The sequence below is a fragment of the Erithacus rubecula genome (genome assembly GCF_903797595.1).
Source record: "Erithacus rubecula genome assembly, chromosome: 2".
Taxonomy (NCBI): Eukaryota; Metazoa; Chordata; class Aves; order Passeriformes; family Muscicapidae; genus Erithacus; species Erithacus rubecula.
In genome coordinates this window covers 38746968-38764242 of record NC_136685.1, presented here as the reverse complement: position 1 = coordinate 38764242, position 17275 = coordinate 38746968, and the positions used below count along the sequence as shown (strand labels likewise).

Here is a 17275-nt window from a genome sequence, read left to right as displayed (position 1 = left end):
AACTACTATGCCTTAAAATATTTCTGAAATCTGCTCTGTTAAGGTTGTGTTTAGCAGCACTGTCATATCCTTCTGATCAGTTTGACATCAAAGTCTCCTCTCTGAAAACAACTTTTTCTTTGTATGTTTTTCTCATGTAAAAGCATCTTTCCTGGAAATGGAGGACAGAGCAGACCATTTTATTCACCCATTTTGAACTTTTCCTGTTGTCTGTGGCATCTTAAAAAAATTTATTATTTTGATGGGTTTTGTTTTGGCTTGGATGGCAAAATAAATTTAGACCACTGAAGCCATGATTCCACTAAGCTAAAGTAAATCTTATCTAAAGTTTGTTTCCAGAGAGTTTGGTTTGGGGTGGTTTTTTTGGGTTTTTTTTTTTTTTTTAGTATATTTTGGGGGTTTTTTAATCATCCACTCTTCTCTCAATCCCTTTAAAATGGAGCAGATATGAAGCTAAACTTTGCCTTTGCTTCAGGGAAAACTCAAAAAAATCTCCAAACTATACATGTCTTGGCTACTAGGCTGAAGAATATTGTTAGATGAATAGTCTTTGGTTTGACTATCTGCTTGGTCAAGAAAGTGGAGCTAAACTCCAGGTTAAAGCTTGCTTATCCAGGGTTTGGGTGGCCTCTTAGCTCCTCTTGCAAAGCAGTCTAACATTTGAAGGCTGGCCTGTTACAGCTCCAGGGTGGGGTGATTGCCTTGCTGTTCTCCTTTGCTTAAGTAGGAGTGTTGTCGCCCATGTTGTACTGACAGATGGCTTGACACAGACAGGTTATTACAATAGTCCTTCTATATGTGGTGCATATGGATTCTTTGAGCTGCCATTCTCTCCTGCTATTTTCATGTCTTTTGCCACCTGGATTCTCAACTGACTGAGACACAGCTAGGCATGCACAAAGGGTTTTTTCTTCTAGTGTGACATATGCAAAGCCCACCTCAGTTACAGAAGAACAGACACTGCGTCTGAAGGAAATCTGGTTTGCTGTGTGTGGGCATGTATGCACCCCAGAAGAGGAATTAATATAGCCAGTAAAATGAATGTTGAGTATGTAGTTGTTTACTCTTGGGTTTGGCTTGGCATGATTTGTGATGGTATGACATGGTGTTCTACCAAGCTCCCTTCTATTACTCAGATTTCTAGTGCTCTTTAAGTTGTTTTGGTTTTTTAAATGATGGTTTAAAGTAATAGATTGTGAAAAGACCTTTGAAAATTTGGATTCAGTGCATTGCAGTACAGGAAGGGACTCTAAAAAGAGAGGGACTAAAAAGGTACTCTGAGAGATCCATGACATTCCTGTTGAAGTTAACACATGGAGCTCAATTGTCTATCAAGGTAGCTATGAATACTAGTCTTCCTTTCTATTTCACCCCTATCTGACGGGGCATGGAATTGATTTCATATCCTACAAATTGTTCAGAGTAACTGTTCACTTTTGTACTATTTGTGTCAATGAAGGAAAGAGATTGTTGTTTCCCATCTAGTGCTTAAATTCTAGTCTGGAAACCATTACTAAAAGACTTGGTGGATTGCAGCAATATGTTCTGCATTCCTGTAGAGACATCTAAATGCCTGCAGAAACCTTGTTTGAAGCTCTGTGCAGTCAGAGACAGACCTGTTTAGCTCTGATATTTAAGGTTTGCAGACAAGGGTTTGGGGATTTTGCTTTTAATTTGTGCATCTGCTTAGGTTCTGAAGCTCATAGCTTTCACTGAGTTGAATAGGAAAGGCTATGTCTCATTCTCTTTGAGTTGTTTATTCCTCTTTAATGATCCAAATAAACAATTTGCTTGTTAAGTGCTCAATTTAAAATGAATTGGATATTTATACATTTACCAACCTTAGAATATTCTTAATAACCTCTTGAATAATGACTTTTTAATGCTTGCATTTCATTCTCTAGCAACCTTTTCCTTTAAAAAGTGAATGAAAGTGAAACAAGCAAGGGACAGTGACTTTGTAGGACTTCTACCAAGATATATATGAGGAAGTCTTACTCTTAGCATCTACTTTTAGGTTGCCTTTGGGAAATCAAATCTTAGAAGGCCAAGCTGGAATCAAGATTCCATACATGTCAAGCATTGGGTGTTTATAATTGCTCCTTGGAGACACTTAAATGTCTGATACAGTTTCTGTGAATACTCCGTGCTATATCCCTGTTCTTTGTTTGTCAGTCTTTCCAGGAATCATATGTTTCTTGTGGTGATATGGCAAAGGATCATATTTCTGCCAAGTTCATTGGAATGTAACAAACTGAGGAAACTAAGTATTTAACTATAAACTTTCTGAAAACAAGTAAATTTAATGTTTAAAGAAACTATAAATTGTTCTAGCTCTGCATATAAACACTGCTAACTAGTGTTCTCATTGTAATTACACTTAATAGCAGTAGATTACTTTGCCACTTGCATATTGCTTGGGTTTTTTCTGTTAGAAACTGTTGTATATCCTGTAAACATCCACATATTTTTGTTGTTAATGTGTTGTGAAGCTTAGTCCTGTTTTAAGGCTCATATAGATCACAAAGTCCTCATGAAGTGATGTTTTAAGTATGTTGCACAGGTATTTTGTGATGTGAATCCCAGATTACATTCTTCTTCACACTGTGTTTCTAACTACAAAACAAAATGTGTCTACAGGCACTGCAGAAGGATCTTTTCTGTATCGTAGAAACACAGGTAAAAATCTGTAAAGTTTCCTTTGTTGTGGAACAGACCAGCTGTGCACTTTAGTAAGGTGCATCTGATGTTGCAGTCCAATTTCAGGCGGAGCAATATGCAGTACTTTCTGCAAAGAATGGCAACGTTAAATGGCAGGAACAGGAGTGTGAAATACACATTATATCTGTTTCAGTCTGCGTGATAGTAGTGACAAGTGCTCAATGGCTGTCAGCATCCTTGTCAGCGCGGTGCCGCCTTTGACATTAAAGTCCCCAGCCCAGCCCTGATGCTGTGCAGCTCTATTGGCAGTTCCATCAGGCTGCAGCTGATCAGGGAATGTCAGAGCCTGCCCTCTTCTCCTGGTGTGTCACCAGCCCTCTGTGTTTGCAGGCTGGCCCTGCCTGTTGTTTGATCTTGCTGCACTTCTCCATCAGCTGTCCTATGGGAAATGAGCGCATAGGTCAGTGGTGTGCGGGTATCTGCAGGGCAGCACAGGACCCCATCCACAGTGACTTGCTTAAAGGTTTGCAACGATTACCATTGCTTTAAGCCAATCAATGGGTGAAGTACCCAGAGACTCATTAAGTGGCATTTGAGGCACCTGTAAAAGAGTTTTGAGCTGTATTTCAGGAAATGTGGTGACAGCCTTTAATGTCTAATTGACCTCTTCTCTTTGTTTCACTTTCTGTATTTCCTTCTGATGTGTTCCCCCGTGGCAGCAAACAGCCCTGCTCAGTATTTTGAACTTCTGCTCGGAGCTGCAGCACCTCAGTCTGGGCAGCTGTGTCATGGTGAGTCCTTGGACCATTCAGGGTGTGTGGGGGGAGTGTGTGTATGTGTGTGCACTTGCTTTGGAAGCAATCTGGGTTTGTTTCACAAAGATGTGTTAAATGCAAGGTTGATACAAGACTCTTTTGGAAGGTCCAAGATGAATGCAGCTTGGTCATATATTTAAGGGTTATGTATCAGTTTAGTAGGCCTAAAACGGCTTGTAGGCTTTCTCAGAGTTCTTCAGCCTTTTTCTAAGTTTTTGGACATTCTCTATATGTGTAATCTATATACATAATTAGTAAGTAATTAATAAGACTTTCATAAGGAGATGCAGCAGCTGATCAACTTGGAGTGGAAATAAGTACGGTCTTCAATCATTCTTCAGTAGTTGCACTTCCTGTGATCATAAAAGCTGTTGTAACATCTTTTAAGGGGAAAACAACTGTGCAGAAAAAAAAAGTTTCTTCAGAGAAACAACTTTTGATGCAGTTTCATCCTTAGTATTAAGGGAATTTAAAAACAGCAATGTCTGGGTTTTATAGGAAATTTATTTTATTTTTGTCTTTTATAAAAATAGATCTCACTGTACCATGCAATGAGCAATTTTTGGAGCTCTTGAGAAATGACAAGTTCTTGAGACAGGTGTGTTATGTGTGTTAGGAGGCAAACCTTGAAACACCTCTGTATGTCTGGAGCGATGCTGCCCGTGACCGAGTGTCTGCTCTCCTTGCAGATTGAAGACTATGACCTTATAGCAAGCATGATGGGAGCAAAATGCAAAAAGCTTCGCAGTCTGGATTTGTGGAGATGTAAGAACATCACTGAAAACGGGATCGCAGAGCTGGCTTCGGGCTGCCAGCTTTTGGAGGAGCTTGATCTGGGCTGGTGCCCCACGCTGCAGAGCAGCACAGGCTGCTTCACAAACCTGGCACGCAGGCTCCCCAATCTGCAGAAGCTCTTCCTGACGGCCAACAGGTCTGTGTGTGACACTGACATCGAGGAGCTGGCTGCCAACTGCACACACCTACGGCAGCTGGACATACTGGGTAAGGCAGCGTGGGGATGCTGGTGTTCGTACCATGCTGTCTCAAAAGCCTTTCGGTTAAACAATTGTTTCTTAAAATTATGGTTTAGCACATGAAATAAAAGGGATGTTTTGCTCACTGCATGAATTCTGTCTCAGATTCTGGTAGATTTATACCAGCTGTGTAGTTTGACTGCTGAGTATGAATTGCTTAAACTGGAATTTAAGTGCAAGATTTTTTCCACTAACTTGTATTTTCATGACAATCAGATTTTTTAACTGAAGCCTTTCTTTTCTTTTGAAGATTCAGTTTCTTATCTTTCTTTTTGCTTTTATTTGTGTTTTTATTTCTGTGAAATGTGACAAGGTGTATTTATAGCTTGAGTCTGTGATCAATAAGCAGATTCTGCTTTTGTGCAATAAATGTTTGTTATATAATGTCTATTATGTACTATGCAATACTGAACTTCTTCATCACTTTTATCAGTAAGTGAATTTGAGTTATTAAAGATGAAAAGGTAATTAACAGTAAAGCTAAATAGGCTTTCTAGTAAGGTGGGAAGGAAGTGATGAGGGTCAAAAAGCATAGCACATCTGAAATTTCTAATCTTCTGCAGCTTCCATAGTTGAAAATATTTTTAGTGATCTAAAGTAAATATACTTTGAACTTTTGAGTAAGGACTTTGAGAAGTGTAGTTTTGTGTGATGCTGAATTTATTCTTTTATGGTGGCATATGAGGTTTTCTTTTTATAATAATGTAGGACAGCAGAGATGTTTGTGACATCAGTGTGGGAGAAAATTCTTCATGGTTTACCAACTTAGTTTCACAGGTTAGCTGAAAAGGGAAGATTTAAATGAAGGGGATAAAGTAGTTGCTCTGTGTACTTCTAATGTTTAATAATTATAATGAAAAGATTACATGTAGGCTGAAAGGGCTACTGCAAAGAACTGAGAGCCATCAGCGTGCATAATGTTCCAAGCCAGTTTAAGGATTTATTCTTATCAGCATTTATAATTTCAAAGTATTTACCATATTACTTCAGATTGGCACTCAAGTGCACTCTTCTGTAATGTTTAAGAGTTTTACTCACTTCTGACTGACACGGTTGCCTTCTGACCAACATGGGAAAGACATATGAGCAGAAAAAATCTCAACTCCACCTAGTACAAGTTGTAGATACATTCTGTTAATGCCTCCCGGGGTACTGTGTTCTGTGTCTTAAGAGAATCTGCTTTGTAGCTAAATTATCAGGGGCACACTGCCCTGTTCCAAATGATGTAGGGAATTTAGTCTTTCAGAAACACCTGAGTGCCCCTGAGCATCACCTCCATGTGTTTCTGTTTCAATGGCCTCGTGTCTGCCCACAAAGTGGTCAGACCTGGTTACTGCACCAGAGGCTCCCCAAAGAATATTTTGGCTGTGTTAAACTTGTGGATAGTCTGTTACTTCTGTTGCCTCTCTGACAGCAGTGAAGGCTTGCTGCCACATTTCTTTCATGTTTAAATTCAGATTTTAATTCAGTTTGATATCTTAATGATTTTTTTTTTAATAACGTGAAAGTGGAAAAGGAGTTTATTCTGTTCCTTGGGTGCTTACCAATATTCCTGAGTCAGGTGGATTTGTAGTCAAACTTTTCCAGTGAGACTGCATGTTGTGTTCAGATAAATCCCCTCTAGGGGATATCCAGTTGAATTACCTGCAAAATGAATAATCTGCAAAAAATTTATTTCTTCCTTCAGAGAAATACTTGGTAGGTTGAAAAAAGATTGTCCTCTGCCATAAACAAGTCAGTACAAGGTGACACTATATACATGAAGGTCTTACCCTGCTTTTTTGGCAACAGTGAGGAAACTGTTAATTTTTTTGTCTGAATATAGTAACCACTACAGTCTGTGGTTACAAGAAAGAGCTGTCAAATAGAATCACATGGTGTCACCTGCAGGTAGAGTTGCTAGGTGTTCCCATGTAAATGCAGAAGTCTGTTGTCTGAACTAAAGAGTGAGTCTCTCACTCTTAGGGAGTACCAAGGAAGTCATAAATCTCTGAAAGGACTCTTACTTTATGCATGTGATACAGGGCCATGCTGTTACTTTAAGCTGCATAAATGCATAGTATGTTTTTGTCCTTCAGTAGAAGTGTGACAACAGGTCTGATGCTGTAAGAGGTGAGAGCTCAGCTTTGCAAGAGTAACCTTGAACAGTGGGTCTTCTCTTGTGATGTGAATGAATGAGAGGTGCTCTCATTATATCCTTTGTCATCTCCCAAGCAAAGAAATGTCTGGCTTGTATATGCATTGTGAAGGGTGTAGAGGTATTTGCTGCTAGGTTAGCACTGTGTGCTGTAAAGGAACTTCTTTTGCTTCAGCAAGGCTGTGTAAAAGCGAGGTTTTTTGCTGTATACAAGCACTTATCTAAGTAAAGGTCAGAATGACTTCACTGTAGTCACCAGCATTGAGGATACTGTACTGGTGTCTCTCTGTAGTTGTTAGAATTTACAAACTTGTCAGTGAACTTCTTGTTTCAGTTATAGGTTATTTATCATCACAGTAGCTTCAGGGGTGGAGGAGTCTAAGCCTCTGAAAGAAATCTTGTTGAACTCTAAGGGGTGCAAAATGCACGTTATATAGAGCCTGGATGCTGTTTTAAGGTGATAGGTCCTGAGGCTTGCTACCCATCTGTCATTTAACATAATTGTTTGGCAATTTCCTTGTTACAGAGTCAAAGGACTCTGTAGAAGATGAAAATTGCTGATTTTTAAGGACTCTGTATACTTACTGGCCCATCTAAAGCATTGTTGGATGTCAGGCTGTGTTTGTGCTGTATAAAACATAGAAAGTAAATTTCTGTTAAAAAAAAAATGGGCTGGTCCATATCTGCTGTATCATAAGTTTGAAAGGGGAAGCGTGGTTATGTCACTGAATGCACAAGGATGTGCTTCACTTGAACTTTTAGTTTGGAGCTTTCTTTTACCCACTACATCCTGAACTGCCTGCTTACAAGTATCATTTCCTTCTCAGCCCACATCTTTTCCACTGACTGACATGGTGTGTTTCCACCCTCTGTCAGAATGATCCAGCTATGATCATCTGACAGCTCTGTAGTGACGCAGTGCATCAGCCAGTGCTGTCAAAAGTTAAGTGGACACCTCTAGACCAGTAGTTAAAAAACTAGCCTTCAAACTGTGATCAGCATTGAGCAATGTGACAAGTCAGATGGCAACCTGAACTGACAGTGCCAAAAGCTTTTCTTGCACTACATCAGCTGCTTAGTTCTCTTGCTCTGGGGTTCTCAGCTGCTGTCAAGGGTGAAGAGTAAATCGTATTAACCTCGCTCCCCAAAAGTTCCAACTGCTTCTGTCCTGCGCAAAAAGAGTAATGAAAAGTAGACACCCTCGTTACCACGAAATTCATGTATTCCTATCTACATTCCAACACCTCCCACACCTTCCTGAGCAACAGAAAACCCAACTGCCCCCTTGCCAGCTGTCAAAGTTTTCAGCTTTATCTTGAGAACATCAACACGTAGTTAGTCAATTCAAACATGAAAATGTGTAGCACATTAAAATTTTGAATTTGAGTTGTGTGCAATAGATTGAATAAAATGTAAAGAATAAAAGACTAGTTTGGCTGATCTAGGGAAAGAAAGGAAAGAAAAGTAAGAATATTTGAGGGAAGAGTGTTAGTTGTTTTCAAGGTTGGTACTCTGAAATATTATTTGTTGTGTAGCAGTGTCCCTTGCCCTCGAAATCTGGGTTCTGTAGTTTTTATAGCTGTCCTGCACAGGTCTCCTAAACAGCTATAGAATTTAGAGATTTGGATGTAGGATGGATACAAATTAAATTATTTACAGCTAATAAGCATAATTGCTCTAGCAAAAAGATCCTTACTCAGAGATGCTTTTTACAAGGGTGATACCAGAGAATTAACTGAACAACAAAATGAAATAGCAGATTTTAATGTTTTGGTTATGTATGTATTCTGAGAAATGGCTGATTAGTCCATGAGAAGAAGTTGTAGTAAATAATAAAAGTCCAAAAGCCTCCAAACTCTGGAAGAAAAATGCACTATATAAGTAATTAACTGGCAGGCAATATTGTCAGTCTTTCAAAAGCAAAGGAAAAAATGCTGTATTAAAATTCTGAAATGCTTTTGAATGAGCTTTTAAGATACATACATCATTGTGCATTGTATAAATAAAAGTAAGACTACAGATGATGTTCATATATTCTGTGGTGTGAATAACCAAACCCCAACTGGATTGCTTTTAGAAAAAGGTATTTCCTAACATAAAATTTTAAGTCGAGGAGAAAAAAAAACCACATGCAATAAAACATGCAGTTTAGGATGACCTACTTAGTTGCAAATCTATTAAAAGTCTTGGATGAAATGGTAAGAGAACTATCAAAGTTCAGGTAGGAAGGAATGAAGAACATCCTACACAAAAAAATCTGTGGCTAGGCATCTAAGCCTAGAATTTTTGTAGAAACACACGTTTGAAGCATAAAAGCTGTGATGCATAAATGAAGCTGGGTTTAGATGAAGGTGCTGATGTAGTAGCAATTTTAAGGCTTGGTGGAAAAAAAGATAAGTAGCATAATGTGTTGTTCCTGGAGTTGCATTTGGAATGGTGGAGCAGGTCCTTATGGTAGAACAGTGATTCTGTGGTAAAGTTCATGGTCAAATGAAGTGAATGAATAAAGCATGTTACAGAATTTCTATGTAAAGCCTTAGGGACTGTTACATGAACCACCAGACAGTTCTGATGGTGGTGATTATGTAATGGTAAGAGAGTTAAAAATCCCAGTGATAATGACGAGCTTAGTCTCTGTAGAGGAGATACAATTTGGGGGCATGATAGCAAAGACTGTCCTTGGGTGATGTTCAGTTATGTCTCACAGCTACTAATCTGAGAGCCTGACATAAGATAATCAAAGACCACATTTAGGTACCCCTTGCTTATGCAGAAAAGTACTGGAGACTACTGAAACCATCTGGAGTCTTTCTGAAATTGAATCCCATTCAGAGAACAAAAATAGGAAGATGAACTCTAGAAGGTGAAACAAAATCAAAACAACAAGTATTAAGGGACCACTGACTAGAGGTGAATGATACTGTATTTCAGCTGTGTTAGTAGTTTTCAGGAGTGATTGAGCTCAGTAGATAGTCCAGATGTGAAAGCTCACCCCAATACAAGGCTATTGCAGGAAAACTGTTGTGTGTCCATTTGTGTTTGTGGCGGAGGGGATCAAGCAGACTGCTACATCAGAGCCATTCTTTCCAGGAGATTAGCCTGGAAAGCTGCCTTAAATTGGAATGCCAATACAGAAAGCTTTTGAACAAATCAATACATTGAACAATAATAAATTGTTAGGACTAAATGCTATTTATGCAGCGATTCTAAATGAGCTCAAATACAGGGCTCTGGAAATCTTATTTCTCTTGTGTGATCTGTCTCTTAAATCAGCCTCAGTGCTAGAGTAGTGCAGGGTTACAAACATGGCACAACCTTCTCTAAAGGGCTTGGGTTAGGAGCTGCAAAACAGTTAAGATCATCTTTTGCTCTGTGCAAACCAGTGGCAGCCATGAGAAAGTCAGACAGTGGACATTCAGAGGACATTACCATATTTTGTAGAAGAGCTGCATCCCAGCAAGAGTAGTATTAGCTTTGCCTCTCCGAGGCAATTCCAAAAATCTTCATAATTCCTTGGAGTTCTTGGTGAATGTGAGCACTACTCCAATCTATAGAAGATTGGATTTTCAAAAGCTCTAGCCAAAGGTTGTGCTGCTTTTGTAACTTAGCTGTCTTGTGGATTACGAGTGTTTGAGACAGCAGAGGACAAAAAGATATCATCTCTTTTTACAGTGAAATTGTGTAACTGCTGTGGTCACCAAGGGTCTGTTCCGATCTGGTTATAAATAATCCTGTCAGAGGGGTGAATAATGCCAGAGGGTGACACAAAGGTATTTAGGGCAGAAAAATCTTAAACTGAAGAACTTAACTCTCAGAAATGGTGGAATGATCTTGTGATGTTTATTGAGCATTGAATCGAGTGCAAAGTAGTTCTATGAGGCAAAATAGCATCAACTAAATATATAGGGGACTGGATTTATATTGGCTACTGTTTTGTAGTAAAGAGATCCTGTGGACAATTTTTGGAAAACATCAGCTCATTGCCCAGCATCATTCTAATGGGAATAGAGAAAATTAGGGTTTCTTAGACCAGAAATGGAGAAAACATCATAAGACTTACTATAAAATTACTGACTGTGTGCTCATTGCACTGTATTGTTCTGGTCATCCAGTTTCAAAAGTACTAAATTAGTGCAGAAACAATGCAACAGGGGTTATTTTGAGATGCAAGGGAGTCTGGAAAACATGGCCTGGGGGGAGCAGAAGAGATGTGGATGGGAGTATGAATGATTTAGAAATAGTGAACTGGGAATGATCTCACTGCTTCTTTTGTTGTACATTAATTATTGCAGTTAATAGGCTGGAGCTTTTTGTTTGTTTTTTTTCTCTTTTTTTTTTTTTTTGACATTATGCAGTTGAAATGTAGAACTTGTGAAGGGACTGTAGGTATGAAGAAATTCAGAAAAGTAGGAGAATTAATGGAAGATAGCTTTTCACTGGTGAATCTTCTCAATTCCCAAAAATTATTATTTTAGGTTTTCTAAGCTATTTTAAATAAACCTGCTTCATTTTTTTCAGGGAAAGTAAGGAGTGTAGGAAATGTAATTGGCCCTGGCCCTGACAAAATCCTGAACTAGATGGCTTTTGGAGTGCTAGATATTTGAAGATGGAGCTGTGCAGGTTGGAATGTCTGCCAGCAGTAGTGCTGGATATCTAAACTCTCTAGAGGGAAAGCTTGATGAGCAGTTTAACCCACTGTAGACACCCAGACTCAGTTCACTTGCCTGGATAACCTGCAAGGCTTCCAGCCTTTCCTGTAGGCATCAATCTCCTCCTCTGAGTCCAGTGTCCTGTCTGCCAGCTATGTGTGGATGTCCTACACAGTGTAAGGGAGCACTGAGTGCTTCAGCCAGCTGAGGTACAGATCACACCCCAGTGCCCAGTCTGATGACCCAGGTGCTGAGCACCATGGACTGGACTGTCTGGAGTCCATCAGCTCTCATAGGTGTGTGGATTTGTGCTTACAAACAGATTTGTTTTCTGACTGAATCCTATGCTTGATCTGACCCTGTGTGACACTTGGGAGTTCATTCACTGTGGCCTTGTTTTTAGCAGGGTTTAGTTAGTGTGTTTTATACATACATGTATGTATGATCAGCTGTCTCTTGAACAGCTGCCCCTGCATGTGTGTAATACCCACACTTGCTCTAGAGCCCCAGGAGCCTTGCTGATGCCTTTGGAATTGAAGTATCTCCCAATCACTTGTGTGCTGTGCTGATGGTCTGTATGCTCAACAGGAGAGTCATGAGAGCATGCCTAAGCCCAGCATCAGGTCCCTGGGCAGTCTTGTGGCTCTGACTTTTGTAGTAGGAGATTCCTCTTGAAGTTGTAAAGGTGCCTCCCAATAGGAAATGATGATGACCTAAGCAGTTAAGAAAATAGACTAGGCTTTTTAAAGGCAAAAATTCCATGTGCTCTCGGAGAAGCTATTAATTTAAAAACTAATTTAAATAATCTAGATAAAAGTTGTGTTGTAGTAGCATTTATTATGACACAGTATTAACACTTAAAACTCTTCACTATTCTTGGTAACTTTACAATTCTGTTTTGTTTTCTTTTTGAACAGGAACGAGGATGGTGAGCCCTGCATCTTTAAGAAAATTGCTGGAGTCTTGTAAAGATCTTTCCTTGCTCGATGTGTCCTTCTGTTCGCAGATCGATAATAGAGTTGTGCTGGAACTGAATGCCAACTTTCCTAATGTGTTCATAAAAAAGAGTTTCACCCAGTGACTCTGTACATATGCTGCTGTGGGACTCGTTTGACAGAGTTGTTTTCCTGTAAATTTGTGCTGGGTTTTTTTTTAAAGGAGAATATAAATCTGCTGTAAAATAGTAAAAAGTATTAATTATCTACACGAATGGGTAAAATACATTTAAATGTATTATGTTTCTTAAAGTTGGTATTGTACCTAAGAATTATTTTTTTCTGTTAATTGGTGGCACTGCATGTTTTTAAATACTAGCCATATGTCTGGCTTTAATGAGAAGCAAATGAATGTCTTCTTAAATGTCCCTTCACAGGGTGTTATACACAGTACACTATGTTAATATCCAGGTGAAAGCAGAAGTTCAATATTTATCAGTAAAGAAAATATGGGTGCTTCCTTTTCATGTCTTTGTGTGTGTATATATAAATGTATACATATGTATTTGTATATACATACACAGATGTTGTAGCATTCTAGTTTGGCCTGCAGCATAAGATTTTATGATTTGGCCTATAATTAGTTATTTGAAAACCAGTTTAAGTGGGTATAAGAAGAAATAGAAAAGGCACTTTGTCTTCCTCAAGTTTTGGCAGTGAATTGTATCTGATACAGTTTTCTTCCTTCCTTCACATGAAATAGATGTAATGATATTTTACAGTCCAGCCTGAGCAACACAACAAATAAATGGAAGAACCTGGACCACCTGAACTTAGAACAGAAATGAAAGATAAAATTGGCAGCTGCTACTTGGTATTGAGATATAAAGTTTAAGCCAGTTTAAAGTTTAATATCATAACTGGTAATGTGTGGAAAACTCCAGAGTAGTTTTCTTTTTCAAATTTCTGTCATGGTCAAGACTTGATTTGTGATACATCTAGTTATTGTGCAGAGTACCATGAAAACTAGAACTTAGTTTCATTAGCAACTGTCCTTTCACTGGCATCAAATCTGTCAGGTGTAAAAACAAGCATCTTTGTTTAGTAAAACAGAAAATGAAAATATAATGGTTTGAAACAATGACAATATGATTTGATGACTTTTATGATCACCAAACCTTAGTACTGGATTTGTTTTGTTTGGGGTTTTGTTTCATTTTGTTTTTCTAAGAAGAGAGTAGTTCAAAGTACTATTGCACTCTCTGTTTAAGGACTGCTTAACCCTCTGGAGAAGGGAAAACTGTGTTGATTGACAATTTCTTGGGAGTTTTTTCCTTTGCACTTTCTTGGATGAAGCTTTTCTTTCTTTTCTTTTTTTTTTTTTTTTTTTTTTTTTTCTTGAATGCCACTGCTAGAATATGTTGCTGTGTACAGCTTTGGTTTTAGAATTTTACCTTTTAGGCCATTGTTGATGCATATGGACCATAAAATATATGCTGTCTTTTGATACTGCTTCTGTTATTCCTTGTATTGATGGCACTTATTACTACTGGAATGAGAAGAAAAATACTTTGTCTGAGAGAAGTACAGTATTGTACTGAAGATCAGTGACAAAGAAGACTTCAGTTCATGCAGTAAATAACCAACTGCTACTAGAGGACTTTTGCAAATGGCTAAAAATCTGACAATCTCTGTGACTCCTGAGTGACTGCTTTGTACTCTTTGTGCTGGTGCCAATACTTTATAAACCATGTCTCAAAACAGCTACAGAACATTTATCTGATTTTATTGAAAGACCTACTTCTTCAAATTTTTAAATTTTGCTGAATCTCTGGGGAATTCCAGATCCAAAGAAGGGCATGCACAGTTGGCTTTTTGATTTTTTTTTTTCCTCAACACAGATGGCACTATGGATTTCCAGCTAGTTTATGCCATTCCATTTTTTCTTCTTTAGAAATCTGGGCATTGTCAGAGAACTTTAGATTGATTTACTTTTTTTTTTTTTTCCCGCACTGAAAGATGTCAGCTTTGATATGATTCTCTGTGAGGACCTCATTTCTCTCCAATCATGTTTGGGTTAATTTGTTTTTCTGTGGACTTTTAGCTTTTTTTTTAGTCTGTATTTTCATTGTAATTGAGGATTAAACATTATTATTCTAGTTACAGGAGAACACAGGTACAGATAATGGGAGTTTACAAAGAACAGAGTTTCAAAACAAAAGTTTTTGTTGTAAAATTTTACTTCTCAGGGGGTTGTTCTGTGTTTATCTCCTTTTTCCTCTAGAGATTTGTTTTGTTTGTTTTCACTGTAAATAGAATGGGATGTGGATGAAGTGATAGCCATTGTGCCTTCAAACTGGTAAACTTGGTAGATAACACAGTTTAACTTCTCATCAATGAATCAAATAAGGGTTTTTGTAATCATGTACGTGTAAAGAATTTCATTCTCTGTTGCTTTTATGGTAGCTTAAAGAAAGTTTAAATTGAAATTTTGTTCATACTGAAGGATTTTTTTCTTTCTTATGTTGCATCTTCTGTTTCAAATCAGGTTTTTTTGGGAATTCTCTGTTGTCACTTGGAAGATAAATTGAAGTTTTATATTTGGATTGTTTAAAACATAGCTATTGCCAACATAAAAATAATTCAAAGAGCAGAGAAACGATTGGGAATTCCTTCTATCTACAGTTGTAGACTTCAACCTTCTGTCAGACAGTAAGAAGCTCTTTTAGCTATGGCCTTATGAGTCCAAGAAGTCTTCCAGAAAAACAAAGTTAGACCAGACTTGACATTTGTAATACTTGCAGGATAAAGAAAACAACCTGCTTTTAGACCTTCTTCATATGTCACAAAGAAGCAAGAATAGCTTGCTGTCTCTTTAGTTCTGCTATCTTATACTGAAGTGTATCTGTTTATTTATACATACGTATGCATAAATTGTATATACACACATATGTTTGTGTGTATATATGGACTTTTTGGATGTGTGTACATACATAAACATATATGTATAAATCTCAAAGCCTTTCATGTAGAAGTTACTTTTGTAAAGTGAGTATAATAGCAAAAGATGTTTGACCTGGAGACTGAGTTCATCTCCACCCATGCAGCAGGAAAAGCCTGGACAGGTGTGCTGGATTTCCAATGTTGCTTTGCCAAAGTGCCTTTTGGTTTGTCTGCTCGTGAAAGGTGTTAGAGGGTATGAAGTGTGAATGCAAAGCCTGATAACTACTGTGGACTGTCTCCTGGTGAAGCAGTCACATAGAGGGAAACTTATATTGTAGTTTCATTTAACCCAAAATGAATTATGCCAATTCTTCCATTGGAGGGATTTAATTACTCTTGAATTGTGTCGTCATCTCCATCACTAGACTGTCCCTCAGTCATATTGTCTAAATTCTGCTGTTATGTATATTCTTTTGTTTAATCCTGTTGTTTGTCTGTCTTTCTGAAGTTTTGGAAAAGATGTGCTTTGGCAACAAATGTTAAAAAAACATGGCTAACTTGTCCAAAGAAAGGAGTTTGCTCTGAACTGCTCCTGTTTTTAAACTAACAGGGGGCTTCCATATCCTCTGTATGAAATTGATGTGGGATGGCCTGTAGATAAAGATGTAATTCCTTGGGTAATTTTAAAAACTAGTATGATAACTTTACCATTTAAAGCATCTTCTTAACTCTTCAAGGCTTTAATTCAGTAGTATACTTACTTGTATTGATAATTTTGAGCTGTCTGGCTACATAGCTCTGTGAAATGGATGAGGTTTCTGCTCTTAAAATTACACACCTGATGAGTCCATTAGTGAGCATGACTTACTTAGTGAGCATAGAAGAGTTTTGCATGGGAATTTGGACCTTATAGTCCCCCATGTACTTGGAGGTCCAAGTTTCAAAAAAACACAAACAACAAAACCTACCAAAGACTTTGTATTTCCCTGTAGCTCTTATGCTAAGTTTTCCAAATACAAGACATCCAGTAATCATGGTACACAGTGAGCAGAATTTATCTCACTGAATGTTAGTTCTCTGAAAGTTAGACTTCTACTTCAAGGGAGGAATCTGGGTACCTCCAGAGAGTTATCAGTCTCCTAAGGCAGACATTTAAGGAAAGTAGAATGAATCATGTTCTAGAGAGCCTCTCTAGAGACTGTGGAAGCTGTGATTTAGCTCAGGTTAGATACTAAACTGAGATTAATTCCATCCAGTGCTGTACTACCTGTCTTGAAAAACAAGACTGAAATAACATCCATCCTTAAACCTTCAAACCCTCCAAATTCCATCCAGAGAGAAGCAAAAAAAAAAGAGAAATTCTGACAACCTTGAGGAGTTTACTTAATGCCAGGATCTGTTTCTGCCCCTTGCCAATACCTGTGGTATATAATTCATTTTATTTTGTTAGTTTGGCTTTTGGGTTTGGGTTTTTTGGAATTGCATCCCCTTTCCCGGTTCCAGAATCTCATGTATCTAACTGGCTGTATGTATAGTTCTGTAAATGCATGGAGTGAACAGACAAACATAATTAATGTATTGCCACTATTTTGATAATTTTTCATATTGCTATAATTAAGACTGAGTAGTTTAACTGCTCTGCTGTCATCAGAAATGTCACCCACTGTGCATTTGCAAAAATTGTGTGCTGAGTCCTGGTTTGTACTGTGTGTACTTATTGCATCTTATGGGATATATTTCCCATGTCACATCAGCAGGACTGCTAAATTTACAAAAACTAGATAAAATGTAGCATTTTATTATGAGGACTATGGGAGCGACTTTATATGTGATTTACACATTCATTATTTCTCTTTAGTAATGATTCTGTAAGTTGTAGCTTTCAAAATTGCTAGACTGGAAATCCCTGTTTTAATGCATCTGCACATGCTGTGTCAGATGCAGTCAATGTTTTTTCCAAAATGGAACCATTAGTCCTTCACTGAGGGGATGATTTCTGTGATTTTTAGAGTTCTGACTTGATAATGAAATGCAAGAAGGTGCTCTTTAATAGATGTTACCAGACACAGGACAAGTTGTGGTAATTGACATTTGGAGGGAC

The 17275-nt window shown here is 38.0% G+C and overlaps 1 protein-coding gene across 4 annotated transcripts in view; it reads left to right on the top strand.

The window, feature by feature from the left end:
* The window catches only part of FBXL4 (F-box and leucine rich repeat protein 4), a 53199-nt gene extending 36256 nt beyond the window's left edge, over positions 1–16943 (top strand). For all 4 annotated transcript variants that reach the window (XM_079327859.1, XM_079327857.1, XM_079327856.1 and 1 more), the window contains exons 7-9: positions 3381–3452; positions 4166–4478; positions 12214–16943. In XM_079327859.1, the coding sequence (XP_079183985.1) occupies positions 3381–3452; positions 4166–4478; positions 12214–12377 (549 nt within the window). In that variant the 3' untranslated portion in view covers positions 12378–16943. The remainder of the gene's footprint in view (positions 1–3380; positions 3453–4165; positions 4479–12213) is intronic.
* The last annotated feature ends 332 nt before the right edge of the window (positions 16944–17275 follow it).